General features: G+C 49.4%; 2 protein-coding genes across 4 annotated transcripts; both read right to left on the bottom strand.

The window, feature by feature from the left end:
• Positions 1 to 181: 181 nt before the first annotated feature.
• On the bottom strand, positions 182 to 3,822 carry LOC132344492 (testis-specific Y-encoded protein 3-like). Of its 2 annotated transcripts, XM_059884109.1 has the most exons (6): positions 3,078 to 3,822; positions 2,407 to 2,484; positions 2,153 to 2,264; positions 1,866 to 2,011; positions 1,660 to 1,746; positions 182 to 401 (listed from the first exon to the last, which is right to left on the bottom strand). In XM_059884109.1, exons 1-6 carry the CDS (start codon positions 3,603 to 3,605, stop codon positions 378 to 380), a joined length of 975 nt encoding a protein of 324 aa, XP_059740092.1. In that variant the 5' UTR covers positions 3,606 to 3,822; the 3' UTR covers positions 182 to 377. The 2 variants fall into 2 exon arrangements, with proteins under 2 accessions (XP_059740092.1, XP_059740093.1); XM_059884110.1 differs by lacking the exon at positions 2,407 to 2,484 and having other exon boundaries at positions 3,057 to 3,822.
• A 12,058-nt stretch (positions 3,823 to 15,880) lies between these two features.
• LOC132344493 (testis-specific Y-encoded protein 3-like) lies at positions 15,881 to 19,521 on the bottom strand. Of its 2 annotated transcripts, XM_059884111.1 has the most exons (6): positions 18,777 to 19,521; positions 18,106 to 18,183; positions 17,852 to 17,963; positions 17,565 to 17,710; positions 17,359 to 17,445; positions 15,881 to 16,100 (listed from the first exon to the last, which is right to left on the bottom strand). In XM_059884111.1, the coding sequence occupies exons 1-6, from the start codon at positions 19,302 to 19,304 to the stop codon at positions 16,077 to 16,079; spliced, it is 975 nt and encodes a 324-aa protein (XP_059740094.1). In that variant the 5' UTR covers positions 19,305 to 19,521; the 3' UTR covers positions 15,881 to 16,076. The 2 variants fall into 2 exon arrangements, with proteins under 2 accessions (XP_059740094.1, XP_059740095.1); XM_059884112.1 differs by lacking the exon at positions 18,106 to 18,183 and having other exon boundaries at positions 18,756 to 19,222.
• Positions 19,522 to 27,163: the final 7,642 nt, after the last annotated feature.

Here is a 27,163-nt window from a genome sequence, read left to right on the forward strand (position 1 = left end):
CTCCGTCCTCCCCAACCCCCACCCCACAGGAAGAACGTCACCCCCTGACACAACCCCAACATACGACTTAGCCCCCTCTATGAATCTCCACAGACTGGTAATTCCCACGCGGTGAACTGACACTCGTACATGCAGCTGAAGTGTTTGTCCTGAGGACCTGCCCAAACAATACACGCACGCATGCAGCTGATGCTTTTTATTTTTCCTTTGCAGTGAATTCAGGGTTACTGGTGTCTCACTGTCGATCCACTTCAGCACCAGACCACTCTTCACTACTTTCCCGTCCAAGAGAACTATGCTGGCCATTGGTCTTCACGTGAAGCAGCTTCTTCGGTTTTCTGTTTTAGGTGAAGGGGGGCACGCCATCGTTAAGTGTCTCAAAAGCTGGGGGGATCGGGTTCCTTTCAAAACAGAGAGACAGAGATATGTACACTTACCCTCCCCGGAAACTCTAAAGACAGCTTGATTCTTTCAAGTCAGTTCCCAGGGGGGTGTGTCTGTGAACGTTTACATGCCCTAGAAGCACAGAGTAAAAAACAGGTATCCCAGTCTTCAGCGTAGAACTATTTACAATAGCTAGGACGTGGAAGCAGCCTACGTGTCCATCAGCAGATGAAGGGATAAGGAAGTTGGAGTACACATACACAGCGGTGTCTTACACAGCACTAACATGGAACGCGTCCATGTCAGTTCTAATGAGATGGAATGAACGTGGAGCCTACTATACCGCGTGAAGTAAGTCAGAAAGAGAAAGACAAACACTGTCCGTTCACACAAATATATGGAGTTGAGGACCTTGTACGTGGTGCTGAACATCCAACATGCAGGGCAGCAAAGAAGTAACAGACATATAAAGAACAGACTTTGGCCTCAGTGGGAGGTGGTGACGGTGGGTCAATGTGAGAGAGTAGCCCCAAAACGTTTACATTAGCTTATGCACAACAGATGACCAGTGCGAGTTTGACGCGTGCAGCAAGGCAACCAAAGTCATGTTGGGGGCAACCCAGACAGCCAGGCAGGGGAGGTCGGTGGGTGGCGGGTTCGGCATTTGGGGGGACACGTGTATCCCTATCGGTGATTCATGTTGGCCCATGTACAGCAAAACCTGTCACGGTATTGTAAAGTCATAATCCTCCAGTTAAAATAAATAAAAGAGGATTCTCCATAATCCTGCAGAGTGGTCAGTATGCTCAGAATGAGGGTGGCAGGAAAAAGATGCAAACGCAAATTAAAAACCAAAACGAGTGTGGTGATCAGAATCGAATCAAATGATGGGTCACTGGGGGAACCGCCTTGCACAAAGGAGACTCACAGGCCTTTTTGGAAATGGGACTTCATGAGGAAGAGCAGGTGGGTCCCAATTTAAGAGCAGCCTGAGGCTGGACTTGTTGGCCATGGAATGACGGTTCAGCCATGTGCAGCTGCCTCAGATATAAACTGCAGTGGCTTTGGCCTGTCCAGGCCACTTCATCCACCTCAAGCTTCTCTACTTAGAACCTGTTCTTCACCCCAGTTCTCTACCCTTGCTGTCCCTTGCTGATTCCCTCATGCCCTGGTGTCACTCTGTACTCCACGGAGTCTCACTGTCTTCACAAGTGGAATAAATGACCCAAGTTTTTGACAACACTTATGCCAGTGCTCGGCCCCTGGGCGCCTCACCTCTCGTCCTCCTGGTACCTTTTGTGGTGCAGCCTTCCTCCTCACATAGTACTGCAAAGGATTGGGCCACAGATCCCTTATGATGATCTGCCAGGGAAATGAGCAAGGTCAGCACAGGCCTGGCCAGACCATGAGCCCTCCCGTGCACGGCCAACAACTCCGACATAAGTCACCAGTTCTGGCCCAGTGGCCACGTGGGACCCCACCTCAGCAATCCAGTCAGATCCTGTGAAATTGTGGTCAAAGAACCAGTTGAAGAAGTTAACGCTGCTGTCGTGGTGCCTGCGCCTGTATGCCTTCCATTCAAAGCCCTGGTGCCACTGAACTGGAGTGGAATGAGATGCGTGGTATCCTGCAGGAAAAGCAGTTTGGGAGAAAGACCTAAATCACTTTTCGATTCAACCTAGACTTTTCTGCCCCCAACCACCGGGCCACCGCCCGCCACCCCTACCCACCCCCGCCCCCACCCAAGATCCAGGGAGCAGCTTCTCACCAGTGACCTTCATCAGGTACTCCTTGACAATCACTTCATTCTGGAAATACCTATTCCTCCGAAAGGACAATGTGATCTTGCAGTGACGAGTGGGATGCCTGAATTCCTCCACCTGCCAGGACAAAGTGTGCGGGGTGGGGTGGGTGTGAAACCTCTTTACAGAAGAGCTGTCCTTTCCTGTGTTAGGGATAGACCATGCCCTCTCCCCTCCCCAGTCACCTCCCCTCCACAATCATCAGTGTCCCCTGCCTGACCTCCAAGTTGGTCATGAAGTGAAGCATGTCTGCATCTTGCTTGCTCATCAAAACTGACATTTGGGGGTGGTTCATAAACTGCTTTAGGTCAAGGAGCCTCTAGATGCTAGAGGTAAAAGTGCTGGAAGAACAAAGCTAGCCTAAAGAGTAGAATGGCCCTCCCTGTTTGACTTCAACTTGCTACTGGTTAACTCGTCACATTTCGGTTCACGCGGGGCTATATGAATGCCGCACAAGGTCCAAGGCTGTGCCCATGAATGCCCTACCACGAGGAGGTTCTCTTCCTAACCGGATAAGCTTCATCTCAGCCCCTTGAAAGTTAGCTTACTTCGGGAAAACAAGCACTCCTAGCTAGAACCCGTAGGACCACTTACACTTCCCCACCCCTCCCCCATTCCAGACAAGCCTTCTCTCCGAAGAGACCCTGGTGCTAATGACAATTCTGATAGGGACCTCTCAAAGTATAGCCCAACTATCAATTTGGGCTAGCCAGAACAGCAAGGACATCACACCTACGATCAGGAACAGATATGCAGGACGGTAACCAATACCCACCATCCAGAAAAGTAAATACGGTACCAGAACTGCCAGATCTGTAAACTGTTCCTGCCATAGCCCGGCTTAAACAAACAAACAAACACAAAACTCACAAGCACCACACCAAGGGATACAACTTCGACCCAGAAGCCACGGATGCCCTGGATGATGGCGCTTCTGTGCTCTAGATGCACCTTCCGCCGCTGACTGGTCTTATGTTTCAGGCGAGCATGCGCCCTTTCGGCTTTCTTATTCACGGGCTCCAGCTCCAGCTGCAGGGCCGCCAGCGCCTCCAGTGCAGGCCGGTCACTCAGGGCTCCGGGCCTTGGATGGTCGTGGACATGCTCCTCCGAGGACACCTGCTCCTGCTCCTCGTATGCCACCACCTCCACCTCCTCCATGACGTCCAACACCAGCAGCTGGAACTCCTGCCCGAGTCCCGCCACCTCTCCCTCCTCCACAGCCGCACCTTCCTCCACTGCCTCCACCCAGAAGAGGGCGGCCTCCTCGCCTGGCGCACCACCTGCGGCCTGCATCGCCTCTGCCGCCCCCACCGGACTGGAAGGCCCCAGGGCCCCTCCCTCATGAAGACCCGGGCTCACAACTAAGATCCAGGATCCCGGAGTGCTGCCGCCTTCCTCTGGCCCCGTCTCACTCTCCATGGTATTCTCGCCGAAGCCCGGAACTGCAAACAAGCTGGACGCTAGAGCACGGCAGACGGCCCTCACGGGCCGCCCGCCGGCCGCAGTCTACGTGGTCCTACTCCCGACGGGTTACTGGGCAAGAGCCAGGGAACGGCGAAAGGGAGAGACGCATGCGCAGAACCCTCTGCCACCAGGCCCGCCTACTATGGCGACGGGAAGGGGCTGAACTCTCCACCCTGACCTCCTGACCTCATCCCAGAACCAATCAAATGGAGTCTAAAGCGGTTCGCTCCTGGGACACGCCCCTTGGAATCCTGGGCCCTCTTGCCAGCCTGTGACAGGCGGCCAATGTCGGCCCAGCGCAAAGTGGGCGTGTCCTGGCAAGCCTTTTGCCTGCCTAGCAGTGCAGCCGCGCCCGAGCAGCGACTGGGAGAGCCAGGGCCACCTGAAGCTGCAACAGTCCTCAAGCTTGAAGTTGCCCCTGGGGCAGCGCGCCCGTGTGCTCAGGGACACACTCAGGAAGACAGGGTTCCTGGGTACCTCAGGGACAGAGTTGCTCTCCTCCGATCCAAACCGCAAGCCACGGGGTGGGGGTGGGGGGAGTAGGAGGGAGGCGGGCAGGGTAGGGGGGTTTGGGGGAGGAGTGCGCGGTGGAGGGGGATGGGGAAGCGGGGCGGGGGCCCGGGTGGGGGCGGGCTTACGCCGACCTCACCCATGTGCACCTGCTGCAGAGTCATGGCTAAACTTGTGCCTTAGGCTTGAGCAGTTGTCAGGAATGCAGCCCTCCTCTGAGGAAGATGCAGAGCACTTTCCTCGGCTAGCTGTCCAAGCCCCACGATGCAGCCGCAAGCCCAACCAGCCTGGAGCCCCTGGCCTACGATCTGTCAGCCCTCGGCCTTTCCCCCGGCCCGTGGCTTAGGGCAGGCGCCCACGTAGCTAAGGATGTGCGCCTGCAGATGCACTTGCCAGAGGCACAGAGCTATTCCTGCAAGTGTTTCAAGTGGACCAAAGTGCTCCTCCTGACCATTAGTTACTCCTACGTCCGGGCCGCCTAGCTCAGGTGGGCACACTCAGGTTAAGTGCCTGGACAGTTTCCACTGCTCACGCTCTTTCTCCTAGGATGTCTGCTGTTTCACACTGAGCACCTACCTCCCTTAGTCCTGACACACTCACAGACCCACCACACCCCACCCCACCCCCCACACCCCCCCACAAACACACACAAACACGTGACACAAGTACACACATGCGTGCAACACACAGAGCCACAAATGCCAACAGGTGTTTCAGAGACTGAAGAACCAGTGGATCGCATGAAATGCATAGATGTCTTTATTTCTAACGGGAAAATGTTCATTCTGATCTTCAGATGTGAAATATAGAGAAGTCCATCTTCCATGAGGGAGAATCATGCCTAGATTTGGATACAGGAAGTATAGAGAACTCCTTATTTCATGGTGGACAGTCCTTGATTTATGCATGAGAAATACAAGGAGTTAAGTATTTCACGAAGAAACAGTGGTGCCCAGAATTTCATTTATGAAATAGAGATAATTCCAATTCCATATTGGTTCACCAGATCTTAATTTCACACTTCATGTCAGTAAACTTTCATTGAGATCTTCATATACGAAATGTATACAATTTCAGGATTCAAGAAGGGAATTGTAGGCTCAACTTTTCATATGTAAAATATATAGAATTCCCCACTCATGTAGGAAAACGTGTGCACAGATATACGTCTGGGAGACACAAGATTCCACATATGATGAAGAAAATGATGCAAGTCGATTTTCATACATGAAATACCGATTTCCTATTTCAGGTAGAAACCTCTGCACCCATGTTCTCACATGTGAAAGAAGGACAATTGCATATTTTATGCAGAAAAATCATCTTTCTGGTTTTCATCTGCATGAATCAGGGAATGCAGAGCAAGTGCTCTGGAGCAATCCCGAAGAATAGCGTAGGCAGGGATGTGGGAGCGGCTCCAGGATAGCTGGGACCCCTGTGTACTTATGGCTTATTAATGTTGATGCATGGCAGAAGCCATTACAATATTGTATCATAATTAACCCCCAGTTGAATTTAATAAAAAGAAAAAGTGAAAGAAGAAAGGGACTCGACTGCTCTGTGGTGGCCTAAATGGGAAGGAAATCCAAAATTGACGGGATACACGTACAGCTAAAACTTGATTCACGCACAGCAGAAACCAAAGAAACACTGTAACGTGACTATGGCCCCAAAATAATGGTTGGAAGTACATCACATGTCCAGTATAATTCCGGCAGTGAAAAAATAAATGGTAGCCCCGTATGCAATACATGTTCTTGAGGAGAGTATGCTGAGTTAAATACTTGAGTTCGAGGAAGATGAAGGCTTTTACATCACACGACATTGTCACGTTGAAAGCCCTGCGTTATAGAAAGAGAGTAGGATGTGGTCATCGGGCCAGTGGAAATGGCCCCCGATGGTCCACGTTACCATCTTTTAGTCACAGGTTGACTCAGCTCATCCAGGAAGACACTGTAAAAGAGGCAGGATGGAAAACGGAGCTGCAGGCCTCAGCCCAAGACCATTAGGGAAGTTCGCAAACCCAACACCACCAACAGAAAGCCTCTCAGCTGAATGCACTGAGAGAGATATCAAAGCCTTCCCACAGGGCCTTCCAGGCCCTTGGGCCTTGGGCTGGGTAATGAACTGTGGTGCTTGGACAAGCGTGAGGAAAGGCTGTGTCTTGCAGAGTCCCGGAGGCCTTGCTGGAGCCACTCAGCGGCCTGGCCCAGGTTTCAAAGCAACGGCCACCGTGTCCCATGCCCACCTCCATGTCCGAATGGTTGTGGCAATGTCCATGGGCCACAGTCTACAGGACCGAGCTCCCCATTTGGGTAGACGGAGGAGGCTGAGGGTCAGCTGCGTGCTGGGTACCTGGCTCCCTCATGGCAGGTGGCCGGGCAGTGTGTGGGGGCCTTGGTAAGAGGAGGGCACAGAGAACTGAGACCTGCCTCTTCCAGCTGGGACTACCAGGCTATACGGGGACCCCCTTCTCGCAACCAGGACCTTGGAGGGTGAAAGTCAATCTGGGGAATCTCCTTTCAGGGGATAGGGAATCATACTTGTTTCCCTTGAGGATTGCAGGACACAGTTAGCTGGCCACCAGCTCACCTCAAGAACACAAGATGTGACAGCAAGAAGTTTGCACCGGCTAATCACACCCCTCCCTCACGTTTCCTCTATGTGGCCTTTGCTGAAAGCCTTGACGGAGTTTGCCATTTCTCTTTCCACTGGCTTAGGCTTTTATTCTTTTCTAATACAAGCATTTAAAATTATAAGCACGTCTAGATCTGCATCTCACGAATTCTGATACGCTGTGTTTTTATTCTCACTCGTTTAAAGTATCTTCTGCTCGCTCTTTGTTATCCTGTACGTTTTTTAAAAAGTTTAGTTTAATTGGAGGTGAGTTACTTGACATTATTGTGGTGCTTTTTGCCGTACGTTCACACGAATCAGCCGTGTACATGCATTCCCCGTCCTGATTCCCACTCCCCATCCCATCCCTCTGGGTCATCCCAGTGCACCAGCCCTGAGCTCCCTGTCTCGTGCATCGAACCTGGCCTGGCGATGTATTTCGTATGTGATAATATACATGTTTCAATGCTATTCTCTCAAACCATCGCACCCTTGCCTTCTCCTACAGAGTCCCGAAATCTGTTCTTTACATCTGTGTCTCTTTTGCTGTCTCGCATATAGGGTCACTGTTAATTCCATCTGTCTCAATTCCATATATATGCGTGGGTTTTTCCTTCTGACTGACTTTTCTCTGCATAAGAGGCTCCACTTGCGTCCAGCTCATTAGAACTGATTCAAATGCATTCTTTTTAAGAGCTGAGTAAAATTCTACTGTCTATATCTACCCCAGCTTTCATCTCCAGTTCGTCTGCCCACGGACATCTAGGCTGCTTCCACGTCCTATCTGTTGTAAAGAGAGCCGCGACGAACACTGGGGCACGAGTGTGTTTTAATTCTGGTTTCTTCGGTGTGTATGCCCAGCAGAGGGATTGCTGGGTTGTATGGCAGTTCTATTTCCAGGTTTTTGAGCACTCTGTACGTTGTTCCCATAGTGGCTGTGCTAGTTTGAAATTCACACAGACAGTGTGAGAGGGTTTCTTTTTTTCTCTGCCCCCTCTCAAACATTCATTGTCTGTAGATTTTGGACAGCAGCTATTCTGACCGGCCTGAGATGGTACCTCATTGTGGTTTCGATTTGCGTTTCTCTGATAGTAAGGGATGTTGCGCATCTTTTCCTGTGTTTGATAGCCATCTGTATTTCTTTTTTGGAGAAATGTCTGTTTACTTCTTTGGCCCATGATGATGATTATTATTTTTTTTGGCCTGGGTCGCCTACTTTTCTGGAATTGAGTGCAGGAGTTGCTTGTATATTTTTTAGATTAATTCTGTACGAGTTGCTTCATTTGCTATTATTTGCCCCCATTCTGAATTCTGTCTTTCCACTTTGCTTGTAGTTTCCTTCGTTGAGCATAAGCTTTTAAGTTTAAGTAGGTCCCATTTGTTTTAGTTTTGCTTTTATTCCCATTATTCTGGGAGGTTCGCCAGAGAGGATCCTACTGTGCTTTACACCAGAGAGTGTTTTGCCTAAATTTTCCTTCAGCAGTGTAATCGTTTGCGGTCTCATGTTTAGATCTTCGATCCATTTTGAGTTTATATTTTGTGTGCGGTGTTAGCAAGTGTTGTAGTTTCATTCTTTTATGCGTGGTTGCCCAGTTTTCCCAGCGCCCCTTGCTGAAGAGATTGTCTTTTCTGCATTGTACATCCTCGTCTGCTTTGTCAAAGATAAGGTGTCCGTAGGTGCGGATATGAATCTCTGGGCTTTCTCTTTTGTTCCATTGACTTATGTTTCTGTCTTTGTGCCAGTACCATACTGCATTGATGACTGTGGCTTTGTAGTATAGCTTGAAGTTAGGCAGGCTGATTCCTGCAGTTCCATTCTTCTTTGTCAAGATTGCTTTGGCTCTTCCAGGTGTTTTGGATTTCCATACCAATTGTGAAATGACTGGTCCTAGTGCTCTGACAAATACTGCTCATAGCTTTACAGGGACTACACTGACCCTATCGATTGCTTTGGATAGATTTTAGTCCTCTATTTACTATTGCAGGAGGGCCAAATGCCCAGCATGAACTGACACCAACACCAATGTGTACACAAGGAACTGGGGTTTTAAAGGGAGAATTTGGGAATAGGCAAGGGGAATCATGGGAAGTCTATAGAGTCAGAAAATGACAGTTTGACAGAACGTGCGCAGGGGGTGTTGGTCCATGCGGAATATCTGGGTTTGCTAACCCTGTTACCTCTTAAAGGCAGGCTTTCTGCCCTCCCGTAGAGACTGGGCAACGGGCCCTATCCTTAAGTGTTGAGTGGAGCACATAGTCACTTCTATTGGCAGCCTTGAGTTTTCGTAGGTGGGGACTTTAAAGGGGTGGGGGTCATCCAAGGCATGCAGCCTTGAGCTGTTGCAAACTTAAAGACCCAGGTGCAGGCCTTACTGAGAAAGGGCTCCGTGGAGCCTTGCTCAAATTTGGCTAAGGTGAGAGTCGTTTTCCTTTGAAAGCAGAGAAACTCGAAGAGTGTGGATTGGGCCCTGCTCCCACCGCCGCTTGGAGCTGGGACAGCCTTCCCCAGGCGGTGGGGAGACCAAGCACATTTGCTTTTTCAGGTGTCCAGCAGAACGAGATCACACAGAAGCCATCAACCTCCACCATCACCCTGGTGACCAACACGGATTCGTCGCCCCTGGTCCCCAGCTCAGGACCCACGAGCACCCTTGCATCTTCGGTCAGCGCGCCCATCGCCACCGCTTCAGCTGATGTCGCTGCAGGCACCGCCGAGTACGCTAGCAGAGTGAGTGCCCGTGGTTGGATTGGGGAAGCCCAGCTTTGGGTCTTTCCAGGAATTAAAGGGGACCAGGAAGTGGTGGAATCCCTCCCCAACTCACCTGTTCTCTTGGCCTGGTCCTTGTTAGGGATGTGGTGGCCAGGCTTGCCTGCTCTGTGTTCACTTGTGGGCACACTCTCCATTTAGGTTCTGTCTTCTGTCTTTTAAAATTTATTTTATTGAAGTATAGGTGATGTAGAAGGGTGTATTAATTTCGACGGTACAAGACAATGATTCAGTTATATACACGCATACTTTTTCATATTCCTTTCCATTATGGCTTACCACAGGATATTGATTGTCGTTCCCTGTGCTACACAGGAGGACCTTGTTGTTTATTTTACGTATAAGAGTTTGCACCTGGTAATCCCAGATTCCCAAAGCGTCCCGTCCACCACCCCAGCCCTCCTCTCTACTTCTCTCTTAATTTGCCGAGTGCTTTCATGCTCACTGTCTAATCCGGGCAAGTAAAGCTTGCTGTCGGATGAGGGTGCTCTGGAGTGATGTGCAGGTTCATGTCTGGAGAACCCGGGGAGTGAAAATCACCACCAGAATTGCAGCTCTCTGGGGAGTCCCTTCTGCTCCCTGCTGGGGCCTAGAACAGGAGTTGCTAGACAGCTGTAGAATGAAAGCGGGTTTTTGAGTGAACACCTAATGTCTTTTGAGAGAAAGCCTAATGTCTCATTGGGCTTCATATCAGTAACACTTTTGTTTAGTGTGGACAATTTGTAAGGTCTTTATTGAATTTGTTGTAATATTGCTGTACTTTCCTTCTTTCAAAACGTTTTGGTGTCGTTGACTACAAGGCTTGGGGAATCTTATCTCCCTGAGTAGGGAATCAAAACCGTACCCCCCACATTGGAAGGCTAGGTCTCAACCAGTGGGGTTTCAGGGACGTCCTCACTCCCATGTTACAGATGAGCACACTGAGATCTGGCCAGGTCAAACAGGTTGTCCGGGGTCACATAATCCGTGAATGTCTAATTGGCATTTGAATGGTAGCAGCCAGGATCTAGAATCCCCGCTTGACCTGCCTTAGAGCTCGCTTGTGAATTCACACCAGGCCGGCTGACCACGGCTGTCCGCTGTCCCCAGACTGATTGTTCTTACATGTGGCTTTTTAAAGCAACCCTGCTCAAGAGTGAGTGTGGCTAAAGAGGAAACATCCAGGTCTTGGGGTTAGGGCTCTTAGTTAGTACTTCTGTCCCCCCATTTTGCATAAAAGACCAGGTTTTATCCAGTCTCAGAGTTTCAGAACATTCAGGGTTCCCCTTTCAGGTGTGGTCTCATGCTCAAGGTTTTTGACTTACCTGTTCATCACCTTGAACAAGGATTGACTTCGTGTTTTCATTGACAGTGACTTCATACCTCAAGCATGAAAATCACTTTATGTATGAAATAGAAAATTCCATATTTTGTGTAGGAAAATCGAGGCCAATTCTTTCAGTTGTTACATATACAGTGTTCTGTAACTCATAACGCAAGTCAGCACACAGATTTTCAAATGAGAAAGATGAAAAATTCCGTATTTCGTGTTACCTTGTTTATGCCCAATTCAATGTGAAATACCAGAATTTCATATTTCGCGGGGAAAAGCTCCGTGCCTGGAGTTTCAAATGCCGACGTAGAGAAACCCATATTCAAGGCAGGAAAATCGGTGCCCGGATGTTCATTCATTAAATACAGAGAACTGCATGTTTCATGTAGGAAAATCACGACCCAGATTCTCCTACATGAAATATAAACAGTTCATTAGCTCATGGACTAAGTCTCTGCCACGATTTTCTTACAGAGGAAAGATAAAGACATGTAAGGAAATCCGTACTCAACAGAGGAAAAATCAGTGCCCCGGATTACATACGTAAAGTCATCAAAATTCCGTATTTTGTGTGCTAAAATCAGTGGCCTGATGTTCCTAAGTTTAATACACGACATTCCAGATTTCATGTGCAAAAGTCAGCACCCAGGTTTTCATACGGGAAATACACAGAATTCCAAATTTCATGCCGGCAAATAACACGTGCACCCATGATTCATATAACATATAGAGAATTCCATTTCCCTTTTGGGAAGTTTGTGGTGAGATTTTCACAGGTGAAACAGAGAGAATGCCACATTTCTTGGCAGAAAACTTAATGCATGTATTCTTTCGGGAAATAACGAGTTCCGCGCTTCACGTAAAAGACTGTTGCCCACGTGTCCAAATGTGACACAAACCTGGACTTCTCTGTGTAGAGAGAGATTTAGAGATGAAACATCTCTCAATCCGGAGATGCTAAGAACAGTGTCCCGCTAAGAGCCATGACTCACCAGTGCCAGAGGAATTGAAGTCTGCCCATTTATTGTACAGAGGCGCTTTCAAAGTAGCTCTGTTCTCATCCAGCCCCCAGGTGAGAACACACGCCAGCCTACCCCATCAGCCCAGGCCTGTGGGACTGGGACAGGTGAGAGGATCAACCTAGGACACCCTTTTAAGGAGTGATGTTTCAAACTGGCAAAGGCTGCACATAGCAGCGCTAAGTGCTGCTACAGTTCCCAAACCTTAGAGAAAAGGGCAAGCTGTGTTCATATGGCTGGTCATGTCGGGGAAAGAATGCTCCTTCACCTGAGGACAGAAAACCCTTTGTGGCCGGGTGTCCTAAGGGCTGTGCGTAGCCCCTCTTCTGTGCCGGGGAGTCTGGCCCACTCTGGCTCTGCTCCTTAGCATCCTCCCTGACTTGCCTCAGGTGCTTTTGGCCTGCCTCTCCTTTCTCCTCAGGGATCCGTGTTTACACTTACATGCCTGTTTACATGTACAGCTTGCTCCGTGGGTGAGATCCCTGGGCTTTCCTCCAGGGCTTTTCTCCAGTGTTTCTGCCGCCCCAAGATCGTCGTACTTTACACAAGCTCTTTCATGTTTTCAGTGTGCATTCTTCCATCCCCCAGCCAGGCCAGTTCAGAGAGTTCACACACACATTTTGCCCAGCGCACATGTGTTTGCACGCGCGTGCACGCACACACACACTCATACACACACTCACACACTCACACACCAACAATTCTGAAAAGCAACTTGCACACATGCGGAACTTTGGTTTACTGATCCAGGATAATGGACTTTGATAAGCACCACTCTTTTTTTTTTTTTTTTTGCCCCGTTGATGTTTTCAATCGGTAATTGATCAAGTCAGTGTCCTCTTCTACTTCTATGGTATATCGTGGAAGGTGAATGGGAATGGCTCATGAGTGGGACTGATATCCAAAGAGGTTGGCAGGGTTGGAAGTCCTCACTGTGGACAGCAGAGTGACCTGTGCCTGTGTTCTCTACTCCTGTTGCCTTGGACTGGTTCACCGTGCCAGTCGGGTTGGTGTGATTCCATTCCCTGGGCTTTCCTTCCAGAAACGACACAGAAATAGCAAGGGACTTTGAACTTGAAATTGATCTCGCACCGCCTTTTCCCTAGGCTATAGAAGGTCAGTGAGCACAAGAACTCTTTCACAACTTTCTCTGTACAGAAAGGCAAGCCCCAATTCCTATCACCTGGGGGATGATTTACTGACAATCATGAAGAAATTCTGCATGGGCAATGCCAGTTGAATGATCAACACAAGGACACATGGGTAGGGGTAAACGTTAGTGTATTTCAACCGTGCGGCGCTGTTTATAGAACACTTAACAAGTCAACCCCAAACCGTTCCTGACAGAGAAAAACAAAAACATTTCCTGACATATGCATTCCTGCAACATCTTTGCCCTCTGTGATCCTAATCAATATTCTCCCTGCAATGAGTGATATTCCTGCACGTCAGGCATTACTGTAAGTGTGTGGGTATTCTTGTTTCCACATGTGGGTCACTGTTAACTATTCCTGTGATAAAGCATTTCTTGATGTGCACAAATATCATGGAAGTCTTTCAAAAAGTCACAATTCAAGATGTTGGAAGCATTTGATCCAGGAAGGAAAGAATAGGTCCAATTCACATGCAGTCTAACAAAGATACGCAAACTTAACCAAAGAAGGAGTAAATACGAGCAACACCACGCATGTAGGTTGAATAGGGACGTGCAAGAACTCAGACAGATATGGCAGCAGAGCTGTGCATAATGGCACAAGCATGGGTGCAACATGAAAGAGGACAGGAGGCATAGGCAGACCCACAGGAAGAAACATCAACTCACATTCATGGGCAAACACAATGGAGACACCCAGTCTTCATTCTAAACAGAGGAAAACATGAACACATCCAGGGCACAGGAAGCAAATGCAGCTCAGGCTGGTTGAGCCAGAATGCGCGTGAATTCATCACTAAACCGGCGAGTCTCACACGCATCGATATTCGGCGGAAGAAAACCTTACACGACACATCCAAGTGTGCAGTCAACTCTAAGAGCACCTAGCCTTTAGGGCCCAAGTGAAAGCCCTAGAGAGCCTGGGACACAAGTCACGGCAAGTCTCCAGAGGATGACCATCCAGTCAACGAAGACTATCTCTGCACTCCACTCGAGGACAGGTTAGAGCTAATGCCAACCCTGGTCCTGAAGCACTGGCAGGAAATATTAGGCACTGGGGGACCCTGTCCTAAACTTTTCTTGTCTTTAACTTCTTTGCAATGCCTTACGGAAACTTCTGAATGTGGGTAAATGCCATGCAGTCCCTAGAATGAGCCCAGTCTAAGGTCCCGAAAACCATGCCCCAGTATGCCATCTCACACCCGCTGTCGAGTTATCACACCATAGTTTCTGCTCTGTTTTGTTTTGAACTAGGACTGGGAAAGACAGGTACCAGCCTGCCGGAGCCCCACGGATTCTTGGACGTTGACAGATTCAGAAAGTAAGAAGACATGTTTCCAGTGTCTCCTGGGCTGCTTGTTCAGAAAGCACCCAGAGACGGCCAAGCCTTGCCTTCTAGCGCTGTAGATGCGTCTCTGGAGAAGGGGCAAAGCTGGGGTGTACATGGTCAAATGCAAAAGCTGGCCCTGGGCAGGAGATCTCATGCAGGGCACCGTGAAGAGGACATCCATAAAACCTGTGAACTTTACCCTTTGCCCTCAAAAGAGATGCTGCTTCAGGGAGAAAAGTTGTAGAGTGAGAACTTCATGCGAGACAGAACTTCATGTGGGACATCACCCTCAGGCATGCCCACGGTGGAGCCCTTCTATCTGGGATGAGAGGACAACAGTGGGGGGACAGACGTTGAACTCTGCCTACTCCATTTGTGCCAGTCTGTCTTTTGCTCAATCCAGAGGTGGACGCGATTCCAGAAAGCAGTCATCTACTTCAGAAGGACCACCCTAAGTGCCGACCAGTCCCTCAGTGAGCTCCATGTGCTCCAGCTGTTCCCACTGGCCCTTGGCCCACACAGTAGTGGCAAAGCCCTAGATGAAGGACAGCTCCTTTGTGGTTGAAAACATTCTGTGCTGAGCCATTCCACAAGGAAGAGAAACTGTCACCAGAGGGCTGGTGAGAAAAAATGCTTTTTCTACAGCTTGGCCTGACAGAGGGCCTTGGGCAAAGACCTTAAGCCTTCCTGGAAAAAGGGATATTGACCCCTGAGCTGCAGCAGCAGCAGCAGCAGCAGCAGCATGGGACACAGACCACATGGCTGCATAGGCTCACCCTAACAGCCTCTTTCCCCTCACTTCTGCCCCTGGACACGCTATACCGAAGCTGAGTTCTTGGAAAAAATAACAGAGTTCACATGAGCTCTAACATCTACGACGGGATCTGTTTTCCTTTATCTGATTCCTTGCAATTTCTCTTTTCCCCTGGTCACCTTTGCCAGAAACTAGTATCCTCACTGCCTTCCCACCCCTCACTTTCTCCCTAGGCCACAGCCCCCCTCCATATACCTTATACACAATGCCCTAAGATGTTACCTGGAACCCTAGCTCTGGGAAGCAGACTCTCAGCAAAGCTGACCGTGCACTCATATACACACTCATACACACGTGGCCTTCGAGGTTCATAGCGAGTTCAATGATAAGGCTTTTCCTTTGTTCTGTACCCTTATTAAAGTGTCTGATGATAGGCAACAGAGAAGATACCTGGGCCACCACCTTCCAACAGAATTGCATTCCACTGTTTCAATCTCTGGCCCTTGTTCACCAGACCCTTTCCACGAACAGCCACATTTCCCTTGTAAAATTGCCAGACCCACAGTCAATAGGCCCCTCATCTTCCTTCTCCGTCCTCCCCAACCCCCACCCCACAGGAAGAACGTCACCCCCTGACACAACCCCAACATACGACTTAGCCCCCTCTATGAATCTCCACAGACTGGTAATTCCCACGCGGTGAACTGACACTCGTACATGCAGCTGAAGTGTTTGTCCTGAGGACCTGCCCAAACAATACACGCACGCATGCAGCTGATGCTTTTTATTTTTCCTTTGCAGTGAATTCAGGGTTACTGGTGTCTCACTGTCGATCCACTTCAGCACCAGACCACTCTTCACTACTTTCCCGTCCAAGAGAACTATGCTGGCCATTGGTCTTCACGTGAAGCAGCTTCTTCGGTTTTCTGTTTTAGGTGAAGGGGGGCACGCCATCGTTAAGTGTCTCAAAAGCTGGGGGGATCGGGTTCCTTTCAAAACAGAGAGACAGAGATATGTACACTTACCCTCCCCGGAAACTCTAAAGACAGCTTGATTCTTTCAAGTCAGTTCCCAGGGGGGTGTGTCTGTGAACGTTTACATGCCCTAGAAGCACAGAGTAAAAAACAGGTATCCCAGTCTTCAGCGTAGAACTATTTACAATAGCTAGGACGTGGAAGCAGCCTACGTGTCCATCAGCAGATGAAGGGATAAGGAAGTTGGAGTACACATACACAGCGGTGTCTTACACAGCACTAACATGGAACGCGTCCATGTCAGTTCTAATGAGATGGAATGAACGTGGAGCCTACTATACCGCGTGAAGTAAGTCAGAAAGAGAAAGACAAACACTGTCCGTTCACACAAATATATGGAGTTGAGGACCTTGTACGTGGTGCTGAACATCCAACATGCAGGGCAGCAAAGAAGTAACAGACATATAAAGAACAGACTTTGGCCTCAGTGGGAGGTGGTGACGGTGGGTCAATGTGAGAGAGTAGCCCCAAAACGTTTACATTAGCTTATGCACAACAGATGACCAGTGCGAGTTTGACGCGTGCAGCAAGGCAACCAAAGTCATGTTGGGGGCAACCCAGACAGCCAGGCAGGGGAGGTCGGTGGGTGGCGGGTTCGGCATTTGGGGGGACACGTGTATCCCTATCGGTGATTCATGTTGGCCCATGTACAGCAAAACCTGTCACGGTATTGTAAAGTCATAATCCTCCAGTTAAAATAAATAAAAGAGGATTCTCCATAATCCTGCAGAGTGGTCAGTATGCTCAGAATGAGGGTGGCAGGAAAAAGATGCAAACGCAAATTAAAAACCAAAACGAGTGTGGTGATCAGAATCGAATCAAATGATGGGTCACTGGGGGAACCGCCTTGCACAAAGGAGACTCACAGGCCTTTTTGGAAATGGGACTTCATGAGGAAGAGCAGGTGGGTCCCAATTTAAGAGCAGCCTGAGGCTGGACTTGTTGGCCATGGAATGACGGTTCAGCCATGTGCAGCTGCCTCAGATATAAACTGCAGTGGCTTTGGCCTGTCCAGGCCACTTCATCCACCTCAAGCTTCTCTACTTAGAACCTGTTCTTCACCCCAGTTCTCTACCCTTGCTGTCCCTTGCTGATTCCCTCATGCCCTGGTGTCACTCTGTACTCCACGGAGTCTCACTGTCTTCACAAGTGGAATAAATGACCCAAGTTTTTGACAACACTTATGCCAGTGCTCGGCCCCTGGGCGCCTCACCTCTCGTCCTCCTGGTACCTTTTGTGGTGCAGCCTTCCTCCTCACATAGTACTGCAAAGGATTGGGCCACAGATCCCTTATGATGATCTGCCAGGGAAATGAGCAAGGTCAGCACAGGCCTGGCCAGACCATGAGCCCTCCCGTGCACGGCCAACAACTCCGACATAAGTCACCAGTTCTGGCCCAGTGGCCACGTGGGACCCCACCTCAGCAATCCAGTCAGATCCTGTGAAATTGTGGTCAAAGAACCAGTTGAAGAAGTTAACGCTGCTGTCGTGGTGCCTGCGCCTGTATGCCTTCCATTCAAAGCCCTGGTGCCACTGAACTGGAGTGGAATGAGATGCGTGGTATCCTGCAGGAAAAGCAGTTTGGGAGAAAGACCTAAATCACTTTTCGATTCAACCTAGACTTTTCTGCCCCCAACCACCGGGCCACCGCCCGCCACCCCTACCCACCCCCGCCCCCACCCAAGATCCAGGGAGCAGCTTCTCACCAGTGACCTTCATCAGGTACTCCTTGACAATCACTTCATTCTGGAAATACCTATTCCTCCGAAAGGACAATGTGATCTTGCAGTGACGAGTGGGATGCCTGAATTCCTCCACCTGCCAGGACAAAGTGTGCGGGGTGGGGTGGGTGTGAAACCTCTTTACAGAAGAGCTGTCCTTTCCTGTGTTAGGGATAGACCATGCCCTCTCCCCTCCCCAGTCACCTCCCCTCCACAATCATCAGTGTCCCCTGCCTGACCTCCAAGTTGGTCATGAAGTGAAGCATGTCTGCATCTTGCTTGCTCATCAAAACTGACATTTGGGGGTGGTTCATAAACTGCTTTAGGTCAAGGAGCCTCTAGATGCTAGAGGTAAAAGTGCTGGAAGAACAAAGCTAGCCTAAAGAGTAGAATGGCCCTCCCTGTTTGACTTCAACTTGCTACTGGTTAACTCGTCACATTTCGGTTCACGCGGGGCTATATGAATGCCGCACAAGGTCCAAGGCTGTGCCCATGAATGCCCTACCACGAGGAGGTTCTCTTCCTAACCGGATAAGCTTCATCTCAGCCCCTTGAAAGTTAGCTTACTTCGGGAAAACAAGCACTCCTAGCTAGAACCCGTAGGACCACTTACACTTCCCCACCCCTCCCCCATTCCAGACAAGCCTTCTCTCCGAAGAGACCCTGGTGCTAATGACAATTCTGATAGGGACCTCTCAAAGTATAGCCCAACTATCAATTTGGGCTAGCCAGAACAGCAAGGACATCACACCTACGATCAGGAACAGATATGCAGGACGGTAACCAATACCCACCATCCAGAAAAGTAAATACGGTACCAGAACTGCCAGATCTGTAAACTGTTCCTGCCATAGCCCGGCTTAAACAAACAAACAAACACAAAACTCACAAGCACCACACCAAGGGATACAACTTCGACCCAGAAGCCACGGATGCCCTGGATGATGGCGCTTCTGTGCTCTAGATGCACCTTCCGCCGCTGACTGGTCTTATGTTTCAGGCGAGCATGCGCCCTTTCGGCTTTCTTATTCACGGGCTCCAGCTCCAGCTGCAGGGCCGCCAGCGCCTCCAGTGCAGGCCGGTCACTCAGGGCTCCGGGCCTTGGATGGTCGTGGACATGCTCCTCCGAGGACACCTGCTCCTGCTCCTCGTATGCCACCACCTCCACCTCCTCCATGACGTCCAACACCAGCAGCTGGAACTCCTGCCCGAGTCCCGCCACCTCTCCCTCCTCCACAGCCGCACCTTCCTCCACTGCCTCCACCCAGAAGAGGGCGGCCTCCTCGCCTGGCGCACCACCTGCGGCCTGCATCGCCTCTGCCGCCCCCACCGGACTGGAAGGCCCCAGGGCCCCTCCCTCATCAAGACCCGGGCTCACAACTAAGATCCAGGATCCCGGAGTGCTGCCGCCTTCCTCTGGCCCCGTCTCACTCTCCATGGTATTCTCGCCGAAGCCCGGAACTGCAAACAAGCTGGACGCTAGAGCACGGCAGACGGCCCTCACGGGCCGCCCGCCGGCCGCAGTCTACGTGGTCCTACTCCCGACGGGTTACTGGGCAAGAGCCAGGGAACGGCGAAAGGGAGAGACGCATGCGCAGAACCCTCTGCCACCAGGCCCGCCTACTATGGCGACGGGAAGGGGCTGAACTCTCCACCCTGACCTCCTGACCTCATCCCAGAACCAATCAAATGGAGTCTAAAGCGGTTCGCTCCTGGGACACGCCCCTTGGAATCCTGGGCCCTCTTGCCAGCCTGTGACAGGCGGCCAATGTCGGCCCAGCGCAAAGTGGGCGTGTCCTGGCAAGCCTTTTGCCTGCCTAGCAGTGCAGCCGCGCCCGAGCAGCGACTGGGAGAGCCAGGGCCACCTGAAGCTGCAACAGTCCTCAAGCTTGAAGTTGCCCCTGGGGCAGCGCGCCCGTGTGCTCAGGGACACACTCAGGAAGACAGGGTTCCTGGGTACCTCAGGGACAGAGTTGCTCTCCTCCGATCCAAACCGCAAGCCACGGGGTGGGGGTGGGGGGAGTAGGAGGGAGGCGGGCAGGGTAGGGGGGTTTGGGGGAGGAGTGCGCGGTGGAGGGGGATGGGGAAGCGGGGCGGGGGCCCGGGTGGGGGCGGGCTTACGCCGACCTCACCCATGTGCACCTGCTGCAGAGTCATGGCTAAACTTGTGCCTTAGGCTTGAGCAGTTGTCAGGAATGCAGCCCTCCTCTGAGGAAGATGCAGAGCACTTTCCTCGGCTAGCTGTCCAAGCCCCACGATGCAGCCGCAAGCCCAACCAGCCTGGAGCCCCTGGCCTACGATCTGTCAGCCCTCGGCCTTTCCCCCGGCCCGTGGCTTAGGGCAGGCGCCCACGTAGCTAAGGATGTGCGCCTGCAGATGCACTTGCCAGAGGCACAGAGCTATTCCTGCAAGTGTTTCAAGTGGACCAAAGTGCTCCTCCTGACCATTAGTTACTCCTACGTCCGGGCCGCCTAGCTCAGGTGGGCACACTCAGGTTAAGTGCCTGGACAGTTTCCACTGCTCACGCTCTTTCTCCTAGGATGTCTGCTGTTTCACACTGAGCACCTACCTCCCTTAGTCCTGACACACTCACAGACCCACCACACCCCACCCCACCCCCCACACCCCCCCACAAACACACACAAACACGTGACACAAGTACACACATGCGTGCAACACACAGAGCCACAAATGCCAACAGGTGTTTCAGAGACTGAAGAACCAGTGGATCGCATGAAATGCATAGATGTCTTTATTTCTAACGGGAAAATGTTCATTCTGATCTTCAGATGTGAAATATAGAGAAGTCCATCTTCCATGAGGGAGAATCATGCCTAGATTTGGATACAGGAAGTATAGAGAACTCCTTATTTCATGGTGGACAGTCCTTGATTTATGCATGAGAAATACAAGGAGTTAAGTATTTCACGAAGAAACAGTGGTGCCCAGAATTTCATTTATGAAATAGAGATAATTCCAATTCCATATTGGTTCACCAGATCTTAATTTCACACTTCATGTCAGTAAACTTTCATTGAGATCTTCATATACGAAATGTATACAATTTCAGGATTCAAGAAGGGAATTGTAGGCTCAACTTTTCATATGTAAAATATATAGAATTCCCCACTCATGTAGGAAAACGTGTGCACAGATATACGTCTGGGAGACACAAGATTCCACATATGATGAAGAAAATGATGCAAGTCGATTTTCATACATGAAATACCGATTTCCTATTTCAGGTAGAAACCTCTGCACCCATGTTCTCACATGTGAAAGAAGGACAATTGCATATTTTATGCAGAAAAATCATCTTTCTGGTTTTCATCTGCATGAATCAGGGAATGCAGAGCAAGTGCTCTGGAGCAATCCCGAAGAATAGCGTAGGCAGGGATGTGGGAGCGGCTCCAGGATAGCTGGGACCCCTGTGTACTTATGGCTTATTAATGTTGATGCATGGCAGAAGCCATTACAATATTGTATCATAATTAACCCCCAGTTGAATTTAATAAAAAGAAAAAGTGAAAGAAGAAAGGGACTCGACTGCTCTGTGGTGGCCTAAATGGGAAGGAAATCCAAAATTGACGGGATACACGTACAGCTAAAACTTGATTCACGCACAGCAGAAACCAAAGAAACACTGTAACGTGACTATGGCCCCAAAATAATGGTTGGAAGTACATCACATGTCCAGTATAATTCCGGCAGTGAAAAAATAAATGGTAGCCCCGTATGCAATACATGTTCTTGAGGAGAGTATGCTGAGTTAAATACTTGAGTTCGAGGAAGATGAAGGCTTTTACATCACACGACATTGTCACGTTGAAAGCCCTGCGTTATAGAAAGAGAGTAGGATGTGGTCATCGGGCCAGTGGAAATGGCCCCCGATGGTCCACGTTACCATCTTTTAGTCACAGGTTGACTCAGCTCATCCAGGAAGACACTGTAAAAGAGGCAGGATGGAAAACGGAGCTGCAGGCCTCAGCCCAAGACCATTAGGGAAGTTCGCAAACCCAACACCACCAACAGAAAGCCTCTCAGCTGAATGCACTGAGAGAGATATCAAAGCCTTCCCACAGGGCCTTCCAGGCCCTTGGGCCTTGGGCTGGGTAATGAACTGTGGTGCTTGGACAAGCGTGAGGAAAGGCTGTGTCTTGCAGAGTCCCGGAGGCCTTGCTGGAGCCACTCAGCGGCCTGGCCCAGGTTTCAAAGCAACGGCCACCGTGTCCCATGCCCACCTCCATGTCCGAATGGTTGTGGCAATGTCCATGGGCCACAGTCTACAGGACCGAGCTCCCCATTTGGGTAGACGGAGGAGGCTGAGGGTCAGCTGCGTGCTGGGTACCTGGCTCCCTCATGGCAGGTGGCCGGGCAGTGTGTGGGGGCCTTGGTAAGAGGAGGGCACAGAGAACTGAGACCTGCCTCTTCCAGCTGGGACTACCAGGCTATACGGGGACCCCCTTCTCGCAACCAGGACCTTGGAGGGTGAAAGTCAATCTGGGGAATCTCCTTTCAGGGGATAGGGAATCATACTTGTTTCCCTTGAGGATTGCAGGACACAGTTAGCTGGCCACCAGCTCACCTCAAGAACACAAGATGTGACAGCAAGAAGTTTGCACCGGCTAATCACACCCCTCCCTCACGTTTCCTCTATGTGGCCTTTGCTGAAAGCCTTGACGGAGTTTGCCATTTCTCTTTCCACTGGCTTAGGCTTTTATTCTTTTCTAATACAAGCATTTAAAATTATAAGCACGTCTAGATCTGCATCTCACGAATTCTGATACGCTGTGTTTTTATTCTCACTCGTTTAAAGTATCTTCTGCTCGCTCTTTGTTATCCTGTACGTTTTTTAAAAAGTTTAGTTTAATTGGAGGTGAGTTACTTGACATTATTGTGGTGCTTTTTGCCGTACGTTCACACGAATCAGCCGTGTACATGCATTCCCCGTCCTGATTCCCACTCCCCATCCCATCCCTCTGGGTCATCCCAGTGCACCAGCCCTGAGCTCCCTGTCTCGTGCATCGAACCTGGCCTGGCGATGTATTTCGTATGTGATAATATACATGTTTCAATGCTATTCTCTCAAACCATCGCACCCTTGCCTTCTCCTACAGAGTCCCGAAATCTGTTCTTTACATCTGTGTCTCTTTTGCTGTCTCGCATATAGGGTCACTGTTAATTCCATCTGTCTCAATTCCATATATATGCGTGGGTTTTTCCTTCTGACTGACTTTTCTCTGCATAAGAGGCTCCACTTGCGTCCAGCTCATTAGAACTGATTCAAATGCATTCTTTTTAAGAGCTGAGTAAAATTCTACTGTCTATATCTACCCCAGCTTTCATCTCCAGTTCGTCTGCCCACGGACATCTAGGCTGCTTCCACGTCCTATCTGTTGTAAAGAGAGCCGCGACGAACACTGGGGCACGAGTGTGTTTTAATTCTGGTTTCTTCGGTGTGTATGCCCAGCAGAGGGATTGCTGGGTTGTATGGCAGTTCTATTTCCAGGTTTTTGAGCACTCTGTACGTTGTTCCCATAGTGGCTGTGCTAGTTTGAAATTCACACAGACAGTGTGAGAGGGTTTCTTTTTTTCTCTGCCCCCTCTCAAACATTCATTGTCTGTAGATTTTGGACAGCAGCTATTCTGACCGGCCTGAGATGGTACCTCATTGTGGTTTCGATTTGCGTTTCTCTGATAGTAAGGGATGTTGCGCATCTTTTCCTGTGTTTGATAGCCATCTGTATTTCTTTTTTGGAGAAATGTCTGTTTACTTCTTTGGCCCATGATGATGATTATTATTTTTTTTGGCCTGGGTCGCCTACTTTTCTGGAATTGAGTGCAGGAGTTGCTTGTATATTTTTTAGATTAATTCTGTACGAGTTGCTTCATTTGCTATTATTTGCCCCCATTCTGAATTCTGTCTTTCCACTTTGCTTGTAGTTTCCTTCGTTGAGCATAAGCTTTTAAGTTTAAGTAGGTCCCATTTGTTTTAGTTTTGCTTTTATTCCCATTATTCTGGGAGGTTCGCCAGAGAGGATCCTACTGTGCTTTACACCAGAGAGTGTTTTGCCTAAATTTTCCTTCAGCAGTGTAATCGTTTGCGGTCTCATGTTTAGATCTTCGATCCATTTTGAGTTTATATTTTGTGTGCGGTGTTAGCAAGTGTTGTAGTTTCATTCTTTTATGCGTGGTTGCCCAGTTTTCCCAGCGCCCCTTGCTGAAGAGATTGTCTTTTCTGCATTGTACATCCTCGTCTGCTTTGTCAAAGATAAGGTGTCCGTAGGTGCGGATATGAATCTCTGGGCTTTCTCTTTTGTTCCATTGACTTATGTTTCTGTCTTTGTGCCAGTACCATACTGCATTGATGACTGTGGCTTTGTAGTATAGCTTGAAGTTAGGCAGGCTGATTCCTGCAGTTCCATTCTTCTTTGTCAAGATTGCTTTGGCTCTTCCAGGTGTTTTGGATTTCCATACCAATTGTGAAATGACTGGTCCTAGTGCTCTGACAAATACTGCTCATAGCTTTACAGGGACTACACTGACCCTATCGATTGCTTTGGATAGATTTTAGTCCTCTATTTACTATTGCAGGAGGGCCAAATGCCCAGCATGAACTGACACCAACACCAATGTGTACACAAGGAACTGGGGTTTTAAAGGGAGAATTTGGGAATAGGCAAGGGGAATCATGGGAAGTCTATAGAGTCAGAAAATGACAGTTTGACAGAACGTGCGCAGGGGGTGTTGGTCCATGCGGAATATCTGGGTTTGCTAACCCTGTTACCTCTTAAAGGCAGGCTTTCTGCCCTCCCGTAGAGACTGGGCAACGGGCCCTATCCTTAAGTGTTGAGTGGAGCACATAGTCACTTCTATTGGCAGCCTTGAGTTTTCGTAGGTGGGGACTTTAAAGGGGTGGGGGTCATCCAAGGCATGCAGCCTTGAGCTGTTGCAAACTTAAAGACCCAGGTGCAGGCCTTACTGAGAAAGGGCTCCGTGGAGCCTTGCTCAAATTTGGCTAAGGTGAGAGTCGTTTTCCTTTGAAAGCAGAGAAACTCGAAGAGTGTGGATTGGGCCCTGCTCCCACCGCCGCTTGGAGCTGGGACAGCCTTCCCCAGGCGGTGGGGAGACCAAGCACATTTGCTTTTTCAGGTGTCCAGCAGAACGAGATCACACAGAAGCCATCAACCTCCACCATCACCCTGGTGACCAACACGGATTCGTCGCCCCTGGTCCCCAGCTCAGGACCCACGAGCACCCTTGCATCTTCGGTCAGCGCGCCCATCGCCACCGCTTCAGCTGATGTCGCTGCAGGCACCGCCGAGTACGCTAGCAGAGTGAGTGCCCGTGGTTGGATTGGGGAAGCCCAGCTTTGGGTCTTTCCAGGAATTAAAGGGGACCAGGAAGTGGTGGAATCCCTCCCCAACTCACCTGTTCTCTTGGCCTGGTCCTTGTTAGGGATGTGGTGGCCAGGCTTGCCTGCTCTGTGTTCACTTGTGGGCACACTCTCCATTTAGGTTCTGTCTTCTGTCTTTTAAAATTTATTTTATTGAAGTATAGGTGATGTAGAAGGGTGTATTAATTTCGACGGTACAAGACAATGATTCAGTTATATACACGCATACTTTTTCATATTCCTTTCCATTATGGCTTACCACAGGATATTGATTGTCGTTCCCTGTGCTACACAGGAGGACCTTGTTGTTTATTTTACGTATAAGAGTTTGCACCTGGTAATCCCAGATTCCCAAAGCGTCCCGTCCACCACCCCAGCCCTCCTCTCTACTTCTCTCTTAATTTGCCGAGTGCTTTCATGCTCACTGTCTAATCCGGGCAAGTAAAGCTTGCTGTCGGATGAGGGTGCTCTGGAGTGATGTGCAGGTTCATGTCTGGAGAACCCGGGGAGTGAAAATCACCACCAGAATTGCAGCTCTCTGGGGAGTCCCTTCTGCTCCCTGCTGGGGCCTAGAACAGGAGTTGCTAGACAGCTGTAGAATGAAAGCGGGTTTTTGAGTGAACACCTAATGTCTTTTGAGAGAAAGCCTAATGTCTCATTGGGCTTCATATCAGTAACACTTTTGTTTAGTGTGGACAATTTGTAAGGTCTTTATTGAATTTGTTGTAATATTGCTGTACTTTCCTTCTTTCAAAACGTTTTGGTGTCGTTGACTACAAGGCTTGGGGAATCTTATCTCCCTGAGTAGGGAATCAAAACCGTACCCCCCACATTGGAAGGCTAGGTCTCAACCAGTGGGGTTTCAGGGACGTCCTCACTCCCATGTTACAGATGAGCACACTGAGATCTGGCCAGGTCAAACAGGTTGTCCGGGGTCACATAATCCGTGAATGTCTAATTGGCATTTGAATGGTAGCAGCCAGGATCTAGAATCCCCGCTTGACCTGCCTTAGAGCTCGCTTGTGAATTCACACCAGGCCGGCTGACCACGGCTGTCCGCTGTCCCCAGACTGATTGTTCTTACATGTGGCTTTTTAAAGCAACCCTGCTCAAGAGTGAGTGTGGCTAAAGAGGAAACATCCAGGTCTTGGGGTTAGGGCTCTTAGTTAGTACTTCTGTCCCCCCATTTTGCATAAAAGACCAGGTTTTATCCAGTCTCAGAGTTTCAGAACATTCAGGGTTCCCCTTTCAGGTGTGGTCTCATGCTCAAGGTTTTTGACTTACCTGTTCATCACCTTGAACAAGGATTGACTTCGTGTTTTCATTGACAGTGACTTCATACCTCAAGCGTGAAAATCACTTTATGTATGAAATAGAAAATTCCATATTTTGTGTAGGAAAATCGAGGCCAATTCTTTCAGTTGTTACATATACAGTGTTCTGTAACTCATAACGCAAGTCAGCACACAGATTTTCAAATGAGAAAGATGAAAAATTCCGTATTTCGTGTTACCTTGTTTATGCCCAATTCAACGTGAAATACCAGAATTTCATATTTCGCAGGGAAAAGCTCCGTGCCTGGAGTTTCAAATGCCGACGTAGAGAAACCCATATTCAAGGCAGGAAAATCGGTGCCCGGATGTTCATTCATTAAATACAGAGAACTGCATGTTTCATGTAGGAAAATCACGACCCAGATTCTCCTACATGAAATATAAACAGTTCATTAGCTCATGGACTAAGTCTCTGCCACGATTTTCTTACAGAGGAAAGATAAAGACATGTAAGGAAATCCGTACTCAACAGAGGAAAAATCAGTGCCCCGGATTACATACGTAAAGTCATCAAAATTCCGTATTTTGTGTGCTAAAATCAGTGGCCTGATGTTCCTAAGTTTAATA

The sequence above is a fragment of the Bos taurus genome, chromosome Y, assembly GCF_002263795.3.
Source record: "Bos taurus isolate L1 Dominette 01449 registration number 42190680 breed Hereford chromosome Y, ARS-UCD2.0, whole genome shotgun sequence".
Taxonomy (NCBI): domain Eukaryota; kingdom Metazoa; phylum Chordata; class Mammalia; order Artiodactyla; family Bovidae; genus Bos; species Bos taurus.